The following is an 18,333-nucleotide window of genomic DNA, read 5'->3' as shown; positions in this document are numbered from 1 at the left end:
TCTCTGACTAAACCAATGTGCAACTGAAAGGACCATGGCTGGACCAGAAAGGTGTCTCTGTCTATAGATAGTTATTGTATTGTAAACACATTTCTCTTTGGAAGTAGAGGACAAATTAGTTAATAAATGCAGCTAGCTCAACTGGTAACTTTTTGCAGGAAAATAAAATGATTCCTAGAGGGGTTTAAAGTAACAATATAATGAATAAAGCAGTAACCATCTTGGAGAAAAATAGGTGGGGTGTGTGTGTGTGTGTGTGTGTGTGTGTGTGTGTGTGTGTGTGTGTGTGTGTGTGTGTGTTGTCTGGATGGTTAAAAATTGAAAAATATCTCTTTTGAAAGATTTTAAAAATTTTATGTGTGTGAGTGCTTTGCCCTGCATGTGTACTTTGTATGTGCCAGGTGCTAGATCCACTGGAACAAGAACTGCGGACAGCTATAATCACCGTGTGAGGGTGGGAACCAAACTCAGGTCCTCTGCAGGAGCAGCAAGCACTCAACCTCTGAGCCATCACCTAGTCTCCGAGAAATATCTTAATAGAAGAACATGTGAAGCATGTTTAAACCGGTACTTAATAGAGATCAAATTAATTGCCCAATAAACTGAAGGAAAAGGCGTAAGTTTATTTTCAGTCATGGAGGTGAATCAATGCATATTGGAAGGTTTTAAGTTGTCTCCTGCTAATAGACTTGAGAGGAAGCACTGTCGTCCATGCAGCTGTTATGTCCCCTGTGGAACTGTTAGCAGAGTGATGGTCAAGCTGGTTCTTCTGCTCCTGAGATACTGTAGGATGCCTTAGCCGCTTGGCAGGCCTTGCATCGCTCATTGAAACTGAAGCTTTGGTTTTGCTTATGAGACATGGAGAAACCACTCCATAGCTCACCACTTCCTTAAAAGATTGGGTGTCAGAAAAGACGTAGGCCCCGTTTGGGGGATGGTTAGTGAGTGTGAGTCACAGACAATTTGACAGGCCATGGACCTTTCAGTAACAAGAATCCAGGGGTAGACTGCACAGAACTTGGTACTCTATGGGATGAAAAGGTAGTTCTGCTATGTCACTTGCAGTAAAGGCTTCATCCTGGAGTCTTGGCACTCACTGGCTACATGCAGCCCTTGGATTTGGTTTTGTAGGTGTAGAACACATTATGCCCTGGAATTTTCTGCTGCCAGATTTCAGTACATTTCAGTACAGTCATGTATGGTTTTCAAACCTTTGATATGTGTTACTATGACTGAGGAATTAAAATTTTTATTTTATTTAATTTTCAGTGATATAATCTTGACATCTTCATTGTAACCTTAGCTTTTTAAATGACTTAACCATTATTTTGGCCCACTAATACAGTCTTTTTAAATTTTTTATGGTTTCTCAAGACAGGGTTTCTCTGTATAACCTTGGGGTGGTCCTCAACTCGCTTTGTAGACTAAACTGGCTTCAAAATCACAGCACTCTGTCCGCCTGTGCCTCCCTGAGAGCTAGGATTAAAGGTGTGCACCATCATGCCCAGCTCTAGTATAGTTTTTGTAGTCACTTGTGGTCAGTGCTCCTTTGGTCAGAGGAAGAAAGATAGGAGGCCACACCCACCCGTGAAGATATATTTTAAGCCAGTCATAGCAGATGTTGGTTAAAATACACTTGCCAAGAGTAAAGTGGATATAAATTGTTGGAAAGGTCAGAATGGATGATGGCCATCTTGAGGAGTTCGTTACTTATCCCCAGAAGACTGTGTGGCCCAGGCCAAGCACCATGCTCTGCTCCCTGCCTTCCCAGCGCTGCCTCGCCTGGTCTTTGTGTTTCTCTTGTGGGCTCTGCAGTCCTTCCCATCTCTGTCCCTCCTCACAGTCATATGTCCTGTATGTCATCTCTCATTGTGCTGGGATTCTGTGCCATGGGCTTCAGTTTCCTCTGCTGTAAAGTGGATCACCTGCCTTCAGTGACCTTTTCCTTGGCTGACATGCCAGGAATTTGTAGAATTAGCTGATTTTTCTTGGACTACCTATCTGAACGTTGTGTGGGAACTTAGGTAGCCAGATGTGAAAGGGTTCTGAAGCCAGAATACTGGGGAACTTGTCTCAGAAATCAGTCAGTGTGTAGCCTTTGTAAAGTGTGTGGGGCTTGTGTGCCCTGACCTTTCCTTAGGGACCATGAGACACTTTCCTGTTGAAGATTTGGCATTCTGTTCTATGTATTTCCCTTTATCTTATCAAGAAGGCAAATGGGGTCATTTTAAATTCTCCACGTGTGCTTTTGTCCTTCACTGCTACAGACGCGCTTTCCTTCTCTTGGTTTGCTGCTATGGAGCTTTGTGAAAGGTACTTGGAATCTCTAGTTATTTAGGAATCAAAGGAAAAGCTATGGTGTGATACTGACAGTGGTCACTGACTTCTGACTTTATTTGAAAACTCCTGTATGGATATTTTAGTTAGTAAACAGTTGGATACATAGAAATATAAAATGCAGTTGTTATATTCAATTTTTGGTAAATATATCAAAAGTGAAATAGTCTGAAATTTGAAATTATTTAAAAGAGGAGAGGATACAAATTAATTAATGTGATATAGGCTATGGTTTTCCTAAACAAAATACTAAGCATAACTACAAATGAAATGTTGATGCAGTTATTCATTAGGGAACAAACAGATTAGTGAGGCAAACTAAAATAAGCAAAAATGAATTTATATGTGACTTCCATTTTTACTTTGTTGTTGTTTTAATAGATTTTGTTTGGGAAAGAAAATTTTGAGGGTATAAAATAAGTAAGCTAGATGAACGGAAATGTAAGTAACATTTTCACTATGCTGCAGGTATAGAAAGAACATTTATGGACATCGTGGGTTTCTGAGTTCACCCTGAATATAGGGACAAAGCTCTGTTTATTTTGTGTATTTGAAATGTTAACATTTTCATCTCAGCACAAAGTACACCGTAATTCATGAAGCTGATAATTTATGGCATGTCCGTTTTACAAAGTGCAGTCACCGAGTGTTGCTATGCTTTCCTAAAGGTTTGCCTTTGTTGTTTGTCTTTAACAGAGTCCTGTGAAGATAAACCAGATTAGTTTGGATGAAAGCGGAGAACACATGGGCGTGTGTTCGGAGGACGGCAAGGTAAGTGCGAAGTGGGAAGGTGCATGAGCAATGAGCGCTAGGGTTTACCCACGCCGCTGATTGGCTGCTCTCTGCTTACTTTACACCTGTGTGCAGAGCCTTGATTATTCTTCTCCAGTATTGGACTTGCTTTTGATTGCTCATAATTAAAATAAAATATATTTTGCCCAAATGTGCCTTAGGAAAAGTAATTACAAGAATGTCAATAATCTAACTAGTATTAAGCTGATTAACAGCTGTGGCAGGGTGACGTGTCCCCTTAATCATTACTGCAGTGCCACTTTGACTTCGGTGACTAGTCTGCAGCTCCTGCAAGACAGTAGTTTAGTGCTTTTCTGCCATAAATCCACAAAATTGGATTTTGTGGGCATGATTTCTGTGGGCTGGTGGTTTTCATTTTAACACACAAGTTATGAATGTTACTCTTGAATTATAGAATCTTTTGATAAGCAATCACAGTTTATCAGAAGAATAAAGTGTCTTACAATGGCCACATTAAATAAATGTAAAATCAATATATGTACAGTTTTCTAAAAACCTGGCACCTACTTCCTGGACCCCGGACATACATCATCTGTGCAGTGTATAGCTAACAACTATCAGTGCTTCTTGCTGATGCTATGCTGTGACATTTAGTGGTTGTGATGATTGATTTTCCACTTGCAAGAATATCTTCTTTGTTTTTAAGTCGATGGAAGTCTTTTCTAATGTTGGCTTGCAGTGATAAAATCCTAATACAGAGTATTCATGCCACTTCTCAAGAATAAGAGTGAAAGGGAAGAATGCATTAAAAATCATCATATAAATTTATGCATTCCTTAGTTAATAGAGATTTCCTAATCTAATTTCATACATTTTAAGTGATTTTAATTCAATGGGCCATTAAGATGAGTAAATTAAAAACAATATACTCAGTGCAAAAGAGATTATGCCCATTTCTGTCTATCAACAGTGTTACACCCATTAATCTGTTAACAAAAGCCACACAAAATTCTCCTGATATGCACAGATGCACTTTATTTATCTCAGCTTCAACTTGCCCTTGGTTTTTTGGAAACATAATTAGATTGCTACTCCTTTAAAAAAAAAAAAAGGACTATCAAAGTTCAAAGTAGTTTGTGAAATTCTGAGATGAACACAAATGTTAGGGGTTGGTATAGGTTTGTGTGGAAATTGAAAAGAACAGTTTTTGTACATGTATTTGTAAAGAAAATTAATGTTTTTTTGCTTAAAGGACAATAATTATTTCTGAACATATAGCAGATAGTAGTTTCTTTAAACTAACTAGACAAGGAAGAGTGTTCATTTTTTTAATGGAAACATTCTTTAAGGATTCCAGCTCTTCCGCTGTTAAAGGAGTATTAGTAATATTGCACAGTAGACTCTTTCAGTTACTCATCTGCTGTGTAATGTGATGGCCTGGGAGTTCCTGTTTCACCCTTTAGCAAACACTATGCTTTCCTGGCTTAGAACAATGTCTATCTAGCTTGTCTTTGTACGGTTCTGTGATGTACTTGAAAGTGTTATTTTCATACCTTTTATTAGCATTGATAGAATTGTAAGGAAATAACCAAGCACATGTAATTTTGTAATGCAGCCAAGCCCCGCAGCCAGAGTTGTGAAATGTGGGAGGCTGCACAAAATGCTATATAAGCTTGTGAGTTACCGTAAGCCCCAAAGGACCTGCGTCCAGGTCACCTGTGTCTTTGAGTGGTTGTTATGGTTCTTAGCTTTCATTGGTTCATCAAGGCTCGTGACAACTGGTTACATTTATGTCACTGCTAAGCTTTGTACTTGCACTGTTGTAAAGCCCTCACTCCGATGCTCACTCGTGTGTTTGGCTTGTGCTCAGTTCTTTCTCATGGCTTCCCATGCTTAAGGTCTGCATTTGACACATGAGGTGTCCAGAGTATTTGTGTCTGTAGCTTTGTTTTGGTGTCATGGATTTATAGACAACTTTCAGGATAAGGTTTCAGGATAGGCTTTGTTTCCTCATCTGTGAAGGATGCCTTCATCCGGAGTATACAAAACAAATTCTGGGTTGATAGATTTTTCTCTCAGATTTTAGAGATAGTGCCCTCCCTCTTTATTCTGACACTTTGGAGCATACCTGCTGTCAGCCTGCTTCTGCTTTCTAAGGAACCCCTAAAAACAACTTTGGTCCTTCATAGCTTGGACTAATAATAACAGTAATAACAAAAGGAAAAATAATAAAGATGACTTTTGTAATTTGGTTGCCATGTTACATCTAGTTATTATCTGTTGTCATTAATTTCATCTGGAACACTCTAACTCCTTTTGATCCATGTATTAAAGTATTGCCTTCCTTTTAGGAAAGTTTACTTCAGTTATAATTTTGATTATCAGTTCTATTTGCTTTCATTTCTTCAAAGAAATTTAATAATATGAGGCTGGAGGCAGAATTGCTTAGAGGCAGAGTGTAGCTGTGTTGCAGCTGCCTGGGCTGCACTCACTCTGCTGCCGTAGTGATGGAGGATTGCCTGGTCTCCCAGGCGCACAAAGGGAAGCCCGCAGGGAGGGAATCCGTGCTGTATGTTAACCACCTTTATTTCCAGGCTTTCATTTCTGCCCCACTGCAGTGTGAACTCTTCACCACTTCCATTATTCTACCTAAACTTCCATTTATGTACCGAGATTAATGGACACACACTATCTTAAAAATGGACAGCTTCTAAGAAATATGGGGTGTACTGGACCACCCCTGACATACTTGTTTTGCTCTCATGCTGGTCCTGTCCTTCCATTTCTCTGAGGTGGGCAACTTCCTTACTTGTTTAATTGTTTTTCTGCCAGGCTTTCCTTCCTACATTAGTTTTATCCTTCTCTCCCCCTTTAGATGTGGATTTGCTTGCCATTTTGATTTGTGAGTTTTTCTTTGGGTATCAGGGAGTATGGTCTAGGGATTCAAATTTGAATCACACTGCTGTGTTCCGTGTGTTGTTAAGTGTATTTCTCCATGTCTGAGCCTCAGTTTGTCTCCCCCTTTGTAAATTGGGGGTGATCACAATTCCTACTGGTGACTGCGGTGGGGACACAATGAATTAACTGCAGGCACTGGGGATAGGGCCTGGTGGAGAAGATCCACATGGTGGTTGTTAGCTGCCCTGTTAGTGTCAGTCGCCGTCAGTCTTCACATCGCTGTGCTGTAACCTCAGAGATGTGTTTCCTGTTGTTGAAGTTTCCAAACAGCCTTTGGGTTTTCCTTTGGCTCCTGCATACTGTTAGGGCATGTTTAAATGCATTGTTTTTCTCTCCCTTTGACTCTGTGGAATGGTATTCTACGATTTTTAAGACACCAGATACGTTTCTGTTTGCGTTCCCCCCTAGTTTAACTGGAACTGTGCTTGCATACAGCTTCAGTGCCAGGCTTACTCTTGACGCGCCTGACTTGATAGATTTGAAGTTGTATTAGTTACTTTCTGTTGCTGTGATGGAACAGTGACAACTTACTGTTCCACAACTTACTGGAGAGCAAGCAGTGTCCTCGCCTGTCACTGAGGGAGCTCAGAGCAGGAACTCTATCCCTCAGCTCTTCCAGGAACTCAGGTAGGAACCTTGAGGTGAGAACTGAAGCGGAGACCATGGAGAACGCTGCTCACTGGCTCCTTCCCAGCCTGCTGCTCATGGCTTTCTCGGCTTGTTTTCTTATACAACCCAGGTCGACCAGCACAGGCCTAGCACTGTCCGCCGTGTGTGCTAGGCCTCCTCCCACATCAATCATGAGTCATGGAAATTCCTCACAGACACGCCACGCCAATGGAGGGGGGCGGCTCTTCACTTGAGGTTTTCTCTTCCCAGGTGACTCTTGTTTGTGTCAATTTGACAAAAACTAAGCAGCGTGGAGGTATTCTGGGGTCACTCTCTTGTATCCAAAAGAAAGGCCTCAGATGAACTAGATCTTTGACATGAGGAATTTGGTGAAGTGCTTTGCTTAGAGACAAGTGGAGGCCTCTCATCTGACGCTCTGCGCTGATGAGCAGGATGGACAACAGTAACCTCTCCTTTCACTGCCCAAGATAAAATGGCAGCTCACAAGAGGGCCTCTGGCCTACCTTAGGACCTTTTGTTATTTGGAACCTGGGGGACTGGTACAGTACTTTGGCCACCTCAGTCATAGTTTGTGTATATGTGGCAGGCTACCACCTGGTGGTACAGTTAGCAAATAGCTCGATTCCATCTCCTAAAGTTAACACCATGCCCTCCAGTTTCATTCATAAGGAAGGGAAGGCACAGGTCCGTATCTCTGCAACACTCAGGGCTCTGTGGCTGCTCATGAGAGCTCTTGCAAGACTTCACAGGAGAGTGGCTGTAAGTTACTTTTTAGAAATTCTTTTGTTTTTTAATAACTTTTAAATGTATTCATTTTACACCCTGATTCTAGCCCCCCTCTCTCATCTCTTCCCAGTCCCACTCTCCATTCTTCTTTCCCCTCAACCCCCTTCCCTAGTCCTCAGAAAGGGTGAGCCCTCCTCCCCCACCATCTGACCCCAGCCTATCAAGTCTCACTGGGACTGCCTGCATCATCTTCCTCTGTGGCCTGGCAAGGCTGCTCCTCCAGGGGGATGTGAGCAATGAACAGGCAACAGAGTCCATGCCAGAGGCAGCTCCTGTCCCCCATATTATGGGACCAATGACACAGAGACTGAGCTGCCTATTTGAGCAGGGGACCTAGGTCCTTTCTATGCATGGTCCTTGGTTGGTACATCAGTCTCTGCAGGACCCCTGGGCCCAGATTTATTGGCTCTGTTGGTCTCCTTGTGGAGCTCCTGTCACCTCCACGTCCTTCTGTCCCCCAGCTCTTCCATAAGACTCCTGGCCTCTGACAGAATTTGGCTGTGACTCTCAGCTTCTGCTTCGATCCCTTGCTGGGTGGAGTCTTTCAGAGGACATCTATGGGAGGCTGCCATCCTGTTCCCTCTCTTCAACTGCTTCAGTGCCTATTCTGTTTGCCCTTCTGAAAGACAATTAATCATCCTCCCTAGGGTCCTCCTTGTTACTTAGCTTCTTTAGGTCTGGGCATTTTAATATGGTTATTCTGTATTATATGGCTAATAGCCACTTAGAGAGTATATTTCATGTGTGTCCTTCTGAGTCAAAATTACTTCTCTCAGAATGATCTTTCTAGATCCATCCATTTGCCTGCAAATTTCATCATGTCCTTGTTTTGATAGCTGAGTAGCATTCCATTGTGTAGATGTACCAGTTTCTTTATCCATTCTTCAGCTGAGGGACATCTAGGTTGTTTCCAGATTCTGGCTATTTCGAATAAAGCCATTACGAATATAGTTGAGCAAATGTCCTTCTTGTATGGTGGAGCATCTTTTGGGTATATGCCTAGGAATGGTATAGCTGGGTCTTGAGGTAAAACTATCCCCAATATTCTGCACCAGATTGATTTCCAAAGTGGTTGTACAAGTTTGCACTCCCACCAGCAATAGAAGACTGTTTCCCTTTCTCCACGTCCTCGCCAGCCTGTGCTGTCACTTGAGTTTTTGATCTTAGTCATTCAGATGGGTGTAAGATGGAATCTCAGAGTCATTTTGATTTGCAATTCCCTGATGACCGAGAAAGTTGAACATTTCTTTGTTTCTCAACCATTCAATATTCCTCTGTTGAGAATTCTCTGTTTAACTCTATACCCCATTTTCTTTGGATTTCTTGGTTTGTGGGTATTTAGTTTCTTGAGTTCTTTATATATTTTGGATATTAGCCCTTTGTCAGATGTAGGGTTGGTGAAGAGCTTTTCCCAGTCTGTAGGCTGTCGCTTTGTTCTATTGGCAGTGGCGGTGTCCTTGACCTTACTGAAAGAAGCTTTTCAGTTTCATGAGGTCCCATTTTTTAATTGTTGATCTTAGAGCCTGAGCTGTTGGTGTTCTGTTCAGGATGTTGTCTCCTGTGCCAATGAGTTCAAGGCTTGTCCCCACTTTTTCTTCTAACAGATTTAATGTGTCTGGTTTTAAGTTGAGGTCTTTAATTCACTTGGGCTTTAGTTTTATGCAGAGTTCATTTGTTCCTTCGTTTTCATTTTCATTCTCTCTCAGCCCCCCTCCCTCCCTTCCTCAGCCTCTGTATCCTCTCCCTTTCTCACTAGAAGGTTTTGTGGTAGATTGTTAGATGTGCTATGGAGAATACCACTTTCAAAGAATACTTTCTGTTGTGACCTTTAATTTTATGATCTTTATCTCCACCTTGATCTTTCTAGACGTCAAACCTCTGGGCTGTCATTGACTAGATTCCCATCATAGATTAGTATAATCTTCAGTGACCAGTAGCCACATAAATAAAGAGGAATGCCAGGGAAGGATGTGGAGTGTAACCTGTGAGTGTGTAGCTTAGGACATGACATCACTGAAATGACGCATGGCACCCTTGCTTTACAGAGCACCTCAGTGCTGTCACTGGTACTGTTGGGATCTCATATATGAAGGCACGAGATTTCCATGTGTTCCTGTGTGTCCATACTTCCTGTTAATAATAGTGGACCACTTTTTGTTTTGTTTTTTGTTTGTTTGTTTTTTGTTCTTGTCTTGTTTTTAAGAAAGAGTCTTACTCATTGTGTAGCCCAAGCTACCCTGGAACTTGCAATTCTCCTGCCTCAGCACTGGTGTTACAGGTGTGTACTCTGCTTAACTGGGGTCTCATTGCTCTGTCATCTTTAGTGGTTACTCTTTCAGTGTTCTTTTTTTATTTTATTTTAAAGATTTATTTATCTATTTACTATGTATACAATGTTCTGCCTGCATGTACGCCTGCAAGCCAGAAGAGGGCACCAGATCTTATTATATAGATGGTTGTGAGCCACCATATGGGTGCTAGGAACTCAACTCAGAACTTCTGGAAGAGAAGCCAGTGCTCTTAACCTCTGAGCCATCTCTCCAGCCCCTCTTTCAGTGTTCTTTAAGTAGAAGAGGGCGCTGTGCTTCTGAGGCTTGTCAGGGACAGTCCTGAGGGCAGGGCCTGCTTCCTAAGAGCTTCTTTTCCTTTGTTCCCCTTGCGTTTGTCACAGTTGAGCTTTCAGTCTAGTAAATAGGCTCCCATCAGGATACAGTGCTGGCGTCTCAGGAGACAGTTGATGTCTCACGTACCCTCTAAGTCATACTTGTTTCCATTTGAATGAATACTCTCTTCCTTTTTCTCTCCTCCTCTGAGAGCTCTCTTCCTTCAGACTCGGACTCTACCTTCTTCACAGTTTGACAGTTAGGTTTTTAATCTTGGCTGTTATGTAAAAAAGTACTTTCCTTATTTGCAGATTTTAGGTTGTCTGGTATGATGTTATCTTAAGGGAGAATGAGCCTTGGAACACTTGGATTCTGGTCACAGCTCTTGTCATTAAGGACCATAGGCAAGTCTGTAGTTATCAACAGAATCATCTCTTGAAAAAGCACATTGGTGTGACTCTGGCATCCCTAGCAGCAGCATGGAGCAAGATCCTCAACCCAGGTTGGATATTGTCAGTTGTAACCATTGCAAATATCCTGTCAGCCCACCAGAAAGGAGTGCAGTCTGTCTAGGGGGAGCCTACCTTAGTCCTCAGGGATCTAACTCCCCATCATAGGAGCTGAGACCTGTTACAGGGTTAGAGGTAATAATGGGCTGTAGTAGTATGTGACCCAGACTGTTGTCAAGATGTTCTCCTGGGAAGGAAATTGATGGAATTGGGAGCTTTTCCCCCTGCTACTTCAGCAGGCATTCACACTGAGGTACATCACGAAAGAGGGCCTGTGCTGATCACCTCCATCACGATTCAGTGATACAGGGCCCCACCTTACTGTGTGGAAACTTGTTGGACTCCATCAAACTTCCCATGGTGAAGTAAAGGCCTGAGTGTACTGCTTGACTGTTCCACTTCAGAAGCATGTATAGAAAAGCACCAACTCTCTACCCTCTCAACACTGAGAGCCAAGGTGGCAGTGGCATGTGGTTGCTGTGCCCAGAATCTATTGTGAGACTGTTCTGTGTGTCACATTACATCATGTTCATCTTGGGCTCTAACAATTCTCCTACAATTAAAGGAATAGTTATGATTTGGTTAACATGCTTATTTGAGTCAAGATCTGTGTCTGTAGCCCCAGACTGGCCTCAGTGAACAACTCTCCTACTTTATCTTCCTGTTTTTTGGGTTATAGGCATAGGCATGTCGATGACACCTGGCTCAAAGATTTTATTTTGTAATGTATGAATTTGTCTTTTAAGGTAATTCTCTGGTTGGAGCTTGGAGGAATAAATCATTCACAACTTATTAACATTAATGCAAGGAAAAATTAAGTTTTCATAGTCTTTATCAGTACAGAAAATGAATTTGTTATTTAAAATATCATAAAGAAGTATCATTAGACTGTGTTGATTTAACAAAATCCTCTTAGACTGGGCAATCTTTGACAACAAAACCTTATATCTCACAGCGCTGAGGATATGAAGATCCTGGGGTCAGTGTCGGGTGAGGAGTGTCCTCGCGGCCTCCAGAGGACCCTGCCACAGTCCTCCCGAGTGTGAGGGGTGCACTTGTGTCCTTAGTGTCAGAAAGCAAGCAGGTGACAGTGTCTATTTAGCTTCCTTCGTTTCTGTCATGGTGGCACTGGGGTAGCATTCCTGAGGGAGCATCCTACCAAACGCCTTCCCTCCTAATACCAGCACTGTGGCCTTTAGATTTCAACAGAAAACTTTGAGGGCTAGAAACATCCAAACCAAAGGCATATGCAAATGGCCTCAGGGTGACTTCCGACAATAGTAAAGACGAAATCCTATTAGAGACTAGAAAAGGAGCAAGCCCATCACAAGTGCTGAGGTAGTTAAGTAAGGGTCCCAACAGTGTCAGCTCTGTTTCCCTGGTAACACTGGCTGGTCCCCATGCTCTTCTTGTTAGGGTAGAAATTAACAGAGTCAGTCTGTTGGGGCTGGAGAGATGGCTTAGTAGTTACCAGTTGTTGCTCTTGCAGAGGACTGGGTTCAACTCCCGGTACCCACGTTGAGTCCCAACCATCTGTAACTCCAGCTCTGCAGATTTGATGCCCTTTCTTCTGACTTCTTCAGGCATCAGGAATGCATGTGATGCACATCCATCGATTGAGGCAAAACACTCACATACATTAAAAAAACCCAAAACTCTCGAATGAACCAAGTCTATTAAATATTTTTGTCCATTAAATATGAACATAATTTTAACCTGTGACTTAACATCCCCACCCCTTGTTATATGGGCCTCATACATAACCAGGAGATTTGTAGAGAAAGTCTGCAGAAGCACTGCACTGTTCATAAACGTCCTGATCTGGTGCCAAAGCAGGTGGCTGTCAGTAGAAGGGGACATGAATTGTGATGTAGTCACACATTGCAAACTTCATAGCGGCGGCAAAGAGCCAAGCTCTGCAGCGCGCATACGGCTTACAAGGGCAGTGCTGAAAAGGGCAGCAGTAGAGTGACACATGCTTCCCGTTCGTGAGAAACTTAAATGGCAGTGTGACTGTGCACAGCGATAGGTCCCAGGCCTGTGGTGGGATTCAGGAAACCATCGGCTGAGAAGTACAGTGGAGGAGCTCCTTGGATTCGGTTTCTTTTTGCTTTCTTTCTTTCCTCCCTCCTTTCCTCCCTCTCTCCCCTCCAACCTCCCTTTTTTTCTTTCTGTTTTGGTTCTTTCCTAGGCTAGCTAGACACAGGCGCCTGGTCCTGCAGCCTCAGTCCCTGAATACCAGGGTTATACAAACATCTGCATAAACTCTCCTTCTTGATCTGGCTGATGGGTGAAGAGTCAGGTTTATGTCGCAAATTATGTGAAGCCAAGATTTGCATCCTTTATGTTATACATATTAGACCTAATTCTGTTTTTGTTGCGTCTCTGCTGTGACCGGTTAAAAAGCAGTGGGGAAGTGTAACTGAATGAAGTGGCTCACAATGGCTTGAAAGTAGCACTGATGAGGGACAGCTTAAGTCTTTGATGCACACACTGAGTAGATTCACTGTAAGATCGTAAGGTCTCATTTAGTCCCTTGTCTTGCCACATCAGTGTATGAATGTGTGTGTACATGCATGTGTGTGATGCCTGTGTATGTGTGTTTCAGTGTGTGTGCATATTTTGTGTGTGTACATGCATGTGTCTGTGTGTGTGTGTGCGTGTGTGTGTGTGTGTGTGTCTATGAGCCCTATATGTATAATTCGAAGAAGTTCCTTTCTCCTTTTGGAGGAAAACAGTTCCATCAGCCTGTGGGAAGTTGATAAAAGAATGTTAGTAACTTGCCCACATCTATTTCATTTCTGAAAGTTGGCATCTGTTAATGAATCTGCAGAGAGTAAAGGGAACTCTGTCCATGTGATGCTTGTAAAAGCTTTTTATTTTCATTTTATGTATTAAAATCTATTTGCACTATTTTCTCCTTTTTCCCTCTACCTCCTCCATGTACCCTGCCTAGGTGCCAAATTCTTTTAGGATGCTTGTAAAAGCTTCATTGACAATGAGTGCTCTACACTGATAGAATAGTTTGCACCAGCTACTTCGTAGGGGTCACAGGGACTTCAAATCATTGGAATGTCTCACATTGGTTTTCCTTTCTTTTTCCGTGCTGACTTGGCCCTCTCAGTTAGCGTGATGATACACTGACAAGCTCTGTTCACTTCTCAGCTGCAGGTATTTGGACTGTACTCTGGAGAAGAATTTCATGAGACTTTTGACTGTCCCATTAAGGTAAGTATTTAGCAAATTTTCCCTCATGAAGGAGCTTTCTCCCCTAGATGAGGATGACTGTGGTAATGGAGACACTGCTTGTCCTGTTACACAAGTATCTGTTTAGTTCATGGTGTGCAGGTCCCACTTGAATGCTGTGACTGGCCTCAGTCTGTGCTCTAGGAGCTCTGAGTGGATTAAATCATACACACACACACACACACACACACACACACACACACACACACACACACACCATTCTGACTCAGATGACAGAGTCAAAACAATCATAATAAGCTCTGAGCTAAAGGAAGTCACATTTAGCTGCTTCTTTGTGGTGGTAGTGAGCTTTGTTTTTGAGTGATACCTTTATAGATTGGGTGATGTGTGACAAGCCTTGATACAGAGACAGGTACAGGTATGAGCTGGCCTTCCATACGGAGAAGCACAGTAGAAATGGAGAGGCCAAAAAGTTCCCACTATCCAGGAAGTGGCAGAAAGCCTTGCTTAGATGTACATGAGAGCCTAAAGAGGCAAGAAAAGGCAGAGTAGAGTCGGCTGGAATTTGGTTTCCATCTGATAGGTTATTAAGTGCCTAAGAACAAGAGTGGTGTAGATGGAGCTTGGCTCTACGGTGACTCTCCGCAGTAGAAATGGCAGCTCTGGTGGATAAGAGCCCAGGAGAGCAGCTGGCGATACCTGTCATGGTAAAGTATCTGTTGTACTCTTAAAGGAGGTGAAATTCTCTCACATGCTTATTCAAATATTGGTTGACCAGTAGGAAAGGATAGAGAGGATCTGACACATGTTTTAGAAAGCCGACTTTGCCAGAAAGCAAGGGGATTTAAACTGGAGAGTGGCTGGGAAAGAGACAATTTAGAAGGCTGATGTAGTGTACTGAACAAAGCACTAAGGAGCTTAGTAAAGGAGCAATCGTGAGTGTCCAAGATGGAGAAATGTATTACGACAGTTGTCAAGAGGTAGACATTGTAGTCTCAGTGACAGCGTGGCTGAGTGAAGTCAAAGATGGCAGCACAGGAGGGAAATCCAGTGTCTTGCTCTAGTAATGACTTGAGGAAATCGCCCCAATTGTATTAGGTAATAATTTGAGTGAAGGCATTGAGAAATTGGCTAGGAGCTTAGAGGCCTGGGGTGCATCAGGTGGTTTACAGAGGGTTTAGGAACAGATGTTGGTCTTCTCGGTGGAGGGTGTCCCTTAAACACAGTTAGTAATTAGAAGTGAGCGAGAGGAAGCCGTTTTAAAGGATATTAGCCACTTCCAGCTACAGTGTGAAAAGAGAAGATTGATGTTGATATTCTGGTGCTCTCGAAAGACTGCAGTGGAAATAAAAATAGCCACTAGCCTGAGAGGCAGGCCTTAGAAAGACTGGGAAAAAAATCCAGCTGGTGACTGGAATGCCGAGAAGGGAAAAGGCAGCCTGGAGAGGTAACGGACTTTGGCCAGTGTTTCCAATGGCAACTGTAAGCTTGCTGATGGCTACAGCAGAGCGAGTCCCAGGAGAGGGAGTCAGAAGCACCAGTAAAGTTCTTTCAAGACACTTGTTCATAAAACTGATATCATCTGGCTGATAGAAAGGAGGGCAGTGTGCAGAGAGAATGTCCATAGACTCTGTGTGGGTTAATGGTGAGAGTGAGGAGAGAGAGAAGGCCAAAGGAAACAGTGCTTGGCAGAGCAGCACTGAGCAGTGGCATTGGCAGCTTAGGGAGGGAGGGAGGGAGGGTCTGAGTCCTGCCCGTGAACGAGCCAGGCGCTGGGAGGGAGGCTCAGCACAGTAGAGGTCAGTGCATCAGCCCCCCTGGCTATCTTTCTGAACCTATATTGGGTGCAGGGAGGGTATCTCTATGGAGAGATGCTCGTTTATGTTGTGAGAGAGCTTGCAAGGCTCTCAGAGACTGTGAGGTTGAAGGGATGTAATGTGTGTTTCTGTGTCAGTAGTTAGGATGGGTTAGGGCAGAGCTGAAGAGAACACTGAGCTAACAAGTAGGGATGTTCACAAAAATGAGAGGATGACAGTGTAGAGAAATCTATTAGCCTGCCAATTGGTTAGTTAATTATAGAAATGTAAAACGTATTCAGCTGAAGGTTAGAAGTTTCGGATGTCATGGAGAGTTGGGGATGCTTGTAAGGGAGAAGCTTAATACAAAGAGAGCTAGGCTGGTGTGAGCCCCTGGAGCCTCTCGGCTGCCTTTCCTCCCTCTCCCACCTTGTGTTCACTGTGCTCTCTGTGACCATAGAGCCAACAGCAGGAGCAGTGGTGGCGCAGCCTCCCAAGAGACCTGTGTGTGGTCTGGTTGTCTGCGTTGCTTCTGTGCAGTGTACTTAGTTGCAAATGGTTGAGACATCCGTTGCACTTCCTTGGCCCATCCCCCCAACACACATACGTTTAGGAGAGGAGTCTGCTCAGCACCACTTACTCAGCCAGAAGCTAGAACTCCTTCATTCTGTGTAGCTTTGATTTTGATTTTATCACACAAGAGCAAGACTAAGAGGTCTTTATCAGTTGCAGAGTGTTCGGAGAATCATTGTCCCTGCCAAGATCCAGTTTTTCAATCATGTGGACAAAAGGTTATCACGTGCTTTCACCTGTGACTTTTAATCCAGGCTTGGGTACTTTTTCTTTTGTAGATTATTGCTGTGCACCCACAGTTCGTGAGATCCAGTTGTAAGCAGTTTGTGACTGGAGGGAAAAAGGTAATGCTGTGTGTCTCTGCGAGGGTGTGTGGCCTGTGACAAATGACGATGTAATAAAACTGGGAGACTTTGATCTCTAGGGTACTTGCAGCTGGTTAGCTTAGCTACCTTCTTTTGAAGTTGGTAACACCTGAAGTGTAAAAATAATGGCCCTTCCACGGGGATGGGGGTCGGGGGAGAAAGAAAGAGAAAAAAGAGAGGCAGCATTTAAAAATAACAAAAGTAATTGAGTTAGGCATCGTTCCTGTCTGTGACAAACCTGTGTGGGCTGTGGTAGAGTAAGGAGAGTCACGGCTGCTCTTTGTTGGCGTGTTTATGGTGTTGTATGATTTCAGTGCTTTTCAGAACAGGGAGCAAGTGAAACCTTCCTGAACATCTTTCTGTTTATGGAAACAGCAAACCCTAAAATTAAAGAATCATGGTGTTTATATGCCAGTTGTTTTCTTTTTTTTTTTTATTAACCAAAGAGTTTTTAAAAATCATTTTTATAACAAACAGTACCAAGTAGTAGAAATGAAAATATTGCTTTGGCCTTAAACAGAAGATAGTCTGAGTGATTTCAGTAGTGACTTGGCTGTGAGCTGACAACTTTAAGACTTGCTTTCCAAAGCATCCAGAATATTCCACCGTGTGAGTTATTGTTCTCTTCTTGTACTCTGGTCGTACATGGAGTGAGGTGCCAGCGAAGACCGCCACCCACTCCCTCTTCTTTCTGAAGGCTATGTGGCAGGCCTGGGGACCCACTCGGTGGCACAGAGTGAAGATGACACCGGCTCTGGATCCTTCTTAGGAGTTACCCTCTGCCACCCACCTTACAGCCCATGTCATCTTGCAGTTCTAGTCCACTCACATCAGACACAATGTTTATGCTGTTATTAGTAGGAATCATAGGCTTAGTCTGACATTCCCTGCTCGAGACAAAAATACCTTCCTTGTGTTCGTCAACTTTGAGAAACAACTTTAAAGCCCCTCTTATTTCATTATTAAACAGATTTCGTTTGCATAAATTCATTTAGCTTTGGTGGTGACCCATGCACTCCGTTAAAATCAATTAGGATGCCTTTACTAATACTTGAATTTAAAGAGTAGCTCAGAAATTAGGTGCTGGCTGAGAGTCTAGCTTGCACTCAGCAGCAGGTTACATCCCAGCACAGGGACTGCCCTTTAAAAGGCCAGTATAAATTTTCCAACATGCTAGGAGCTTTATGAAACATGTATATGTCCTTTACCTTCTTTTTTAAATTAAAGAAAAACATTTTATTCACTTTACATCCTGGTCATAGCCCCATCCCGCCTCTCCTCCTAGCCCCACCCTCCCTCCTCCCCCCCTCCCCCTTCCCCTGTTTCTCAGAGAAGGGGAACCCCCTTTCCCATCCACCCCAGCTCATCAAGTCACATCAGGACTGAATGTGTCCTCTTCCCTTGTGGCTAGGGTGTCCTGCCAGTGGGAAGTGATCAAAAGTTGGCATCAGAGTCCATGCCTGAGACAGGCCTCCTCCCCTTACTAGAGGACCCCGTGAAGCCCGAGCTGCCACTGGCTACGTCTGTGTAGGGGCCTAGGTCCAGTCCATGCACGGTCTTGGTTGGTGCTCAGTCTCCACAGGCCGCTCTGGGTCCTTGTTAGTTGGTTCTGTTGGTCTTCTTGTGGAGCTCTTGTCACTTCCAGGTCCTTTTCTCCTTCCCCCCACTTTTCCATAAGGCTCCCCTTTATCGTAAGAGTGTAACGTCACACACTATTGATTGGTTTCCTTGTGTTCATCTAGTTTGTTATGCAAATCTACACTTGGCAAAAAATAAAATGTTGCATTTTTTCATAAATTCTGATGACATTTTTAGT

The 18,333-nt window shown here is 43.2% G+C and overlaps 1 protein-coding gene across 1 annotated transcript in view; it reads left to right on the top strand.

Annotated features, from left to right (window-relative positions):
- The window catches only part of VPS41 (VPS41 subunit of HOPS complex), a 148,607-nt gene that overhangs the window by 60,890 nt on the left and 69,384 nt on the right, over window positions 1-18,333 (top strand). Inside the window, exons 5-7 of the mRNA XM_084796674.1 lie at window positions 3,034-3,108; window positions 13,742-13,804; window positions 16,431-16,496. Of these exons, the coding sequence (XP_084652800.1) occupies window positions 3,034-3,108; window positions 13,742-13,804; window positions 16,431-16,496 (204 nt within the window). The remainder of the gene's footprint in view (window positions 1-3,033; window positions 3,109-13,741; window positions 13,805-16,430; window positions 16,497-18,333) is intronic.

Source organism: Acomys minous (genome assembly GCF_964271855.1).
Source record: "Acomys minous genome assembly, chromosome: 9".
Classification (NCBI taxonomy): Eukaryota; Metazoa; Chordata; class Mammalia; order Rodentia; family Muridae; genus Acomys; species Acomys minous.
Note: the sequence above shows the minus strand (reverse complement) of the source record. Positions and strands in the feature narration are given on the sequence as shown.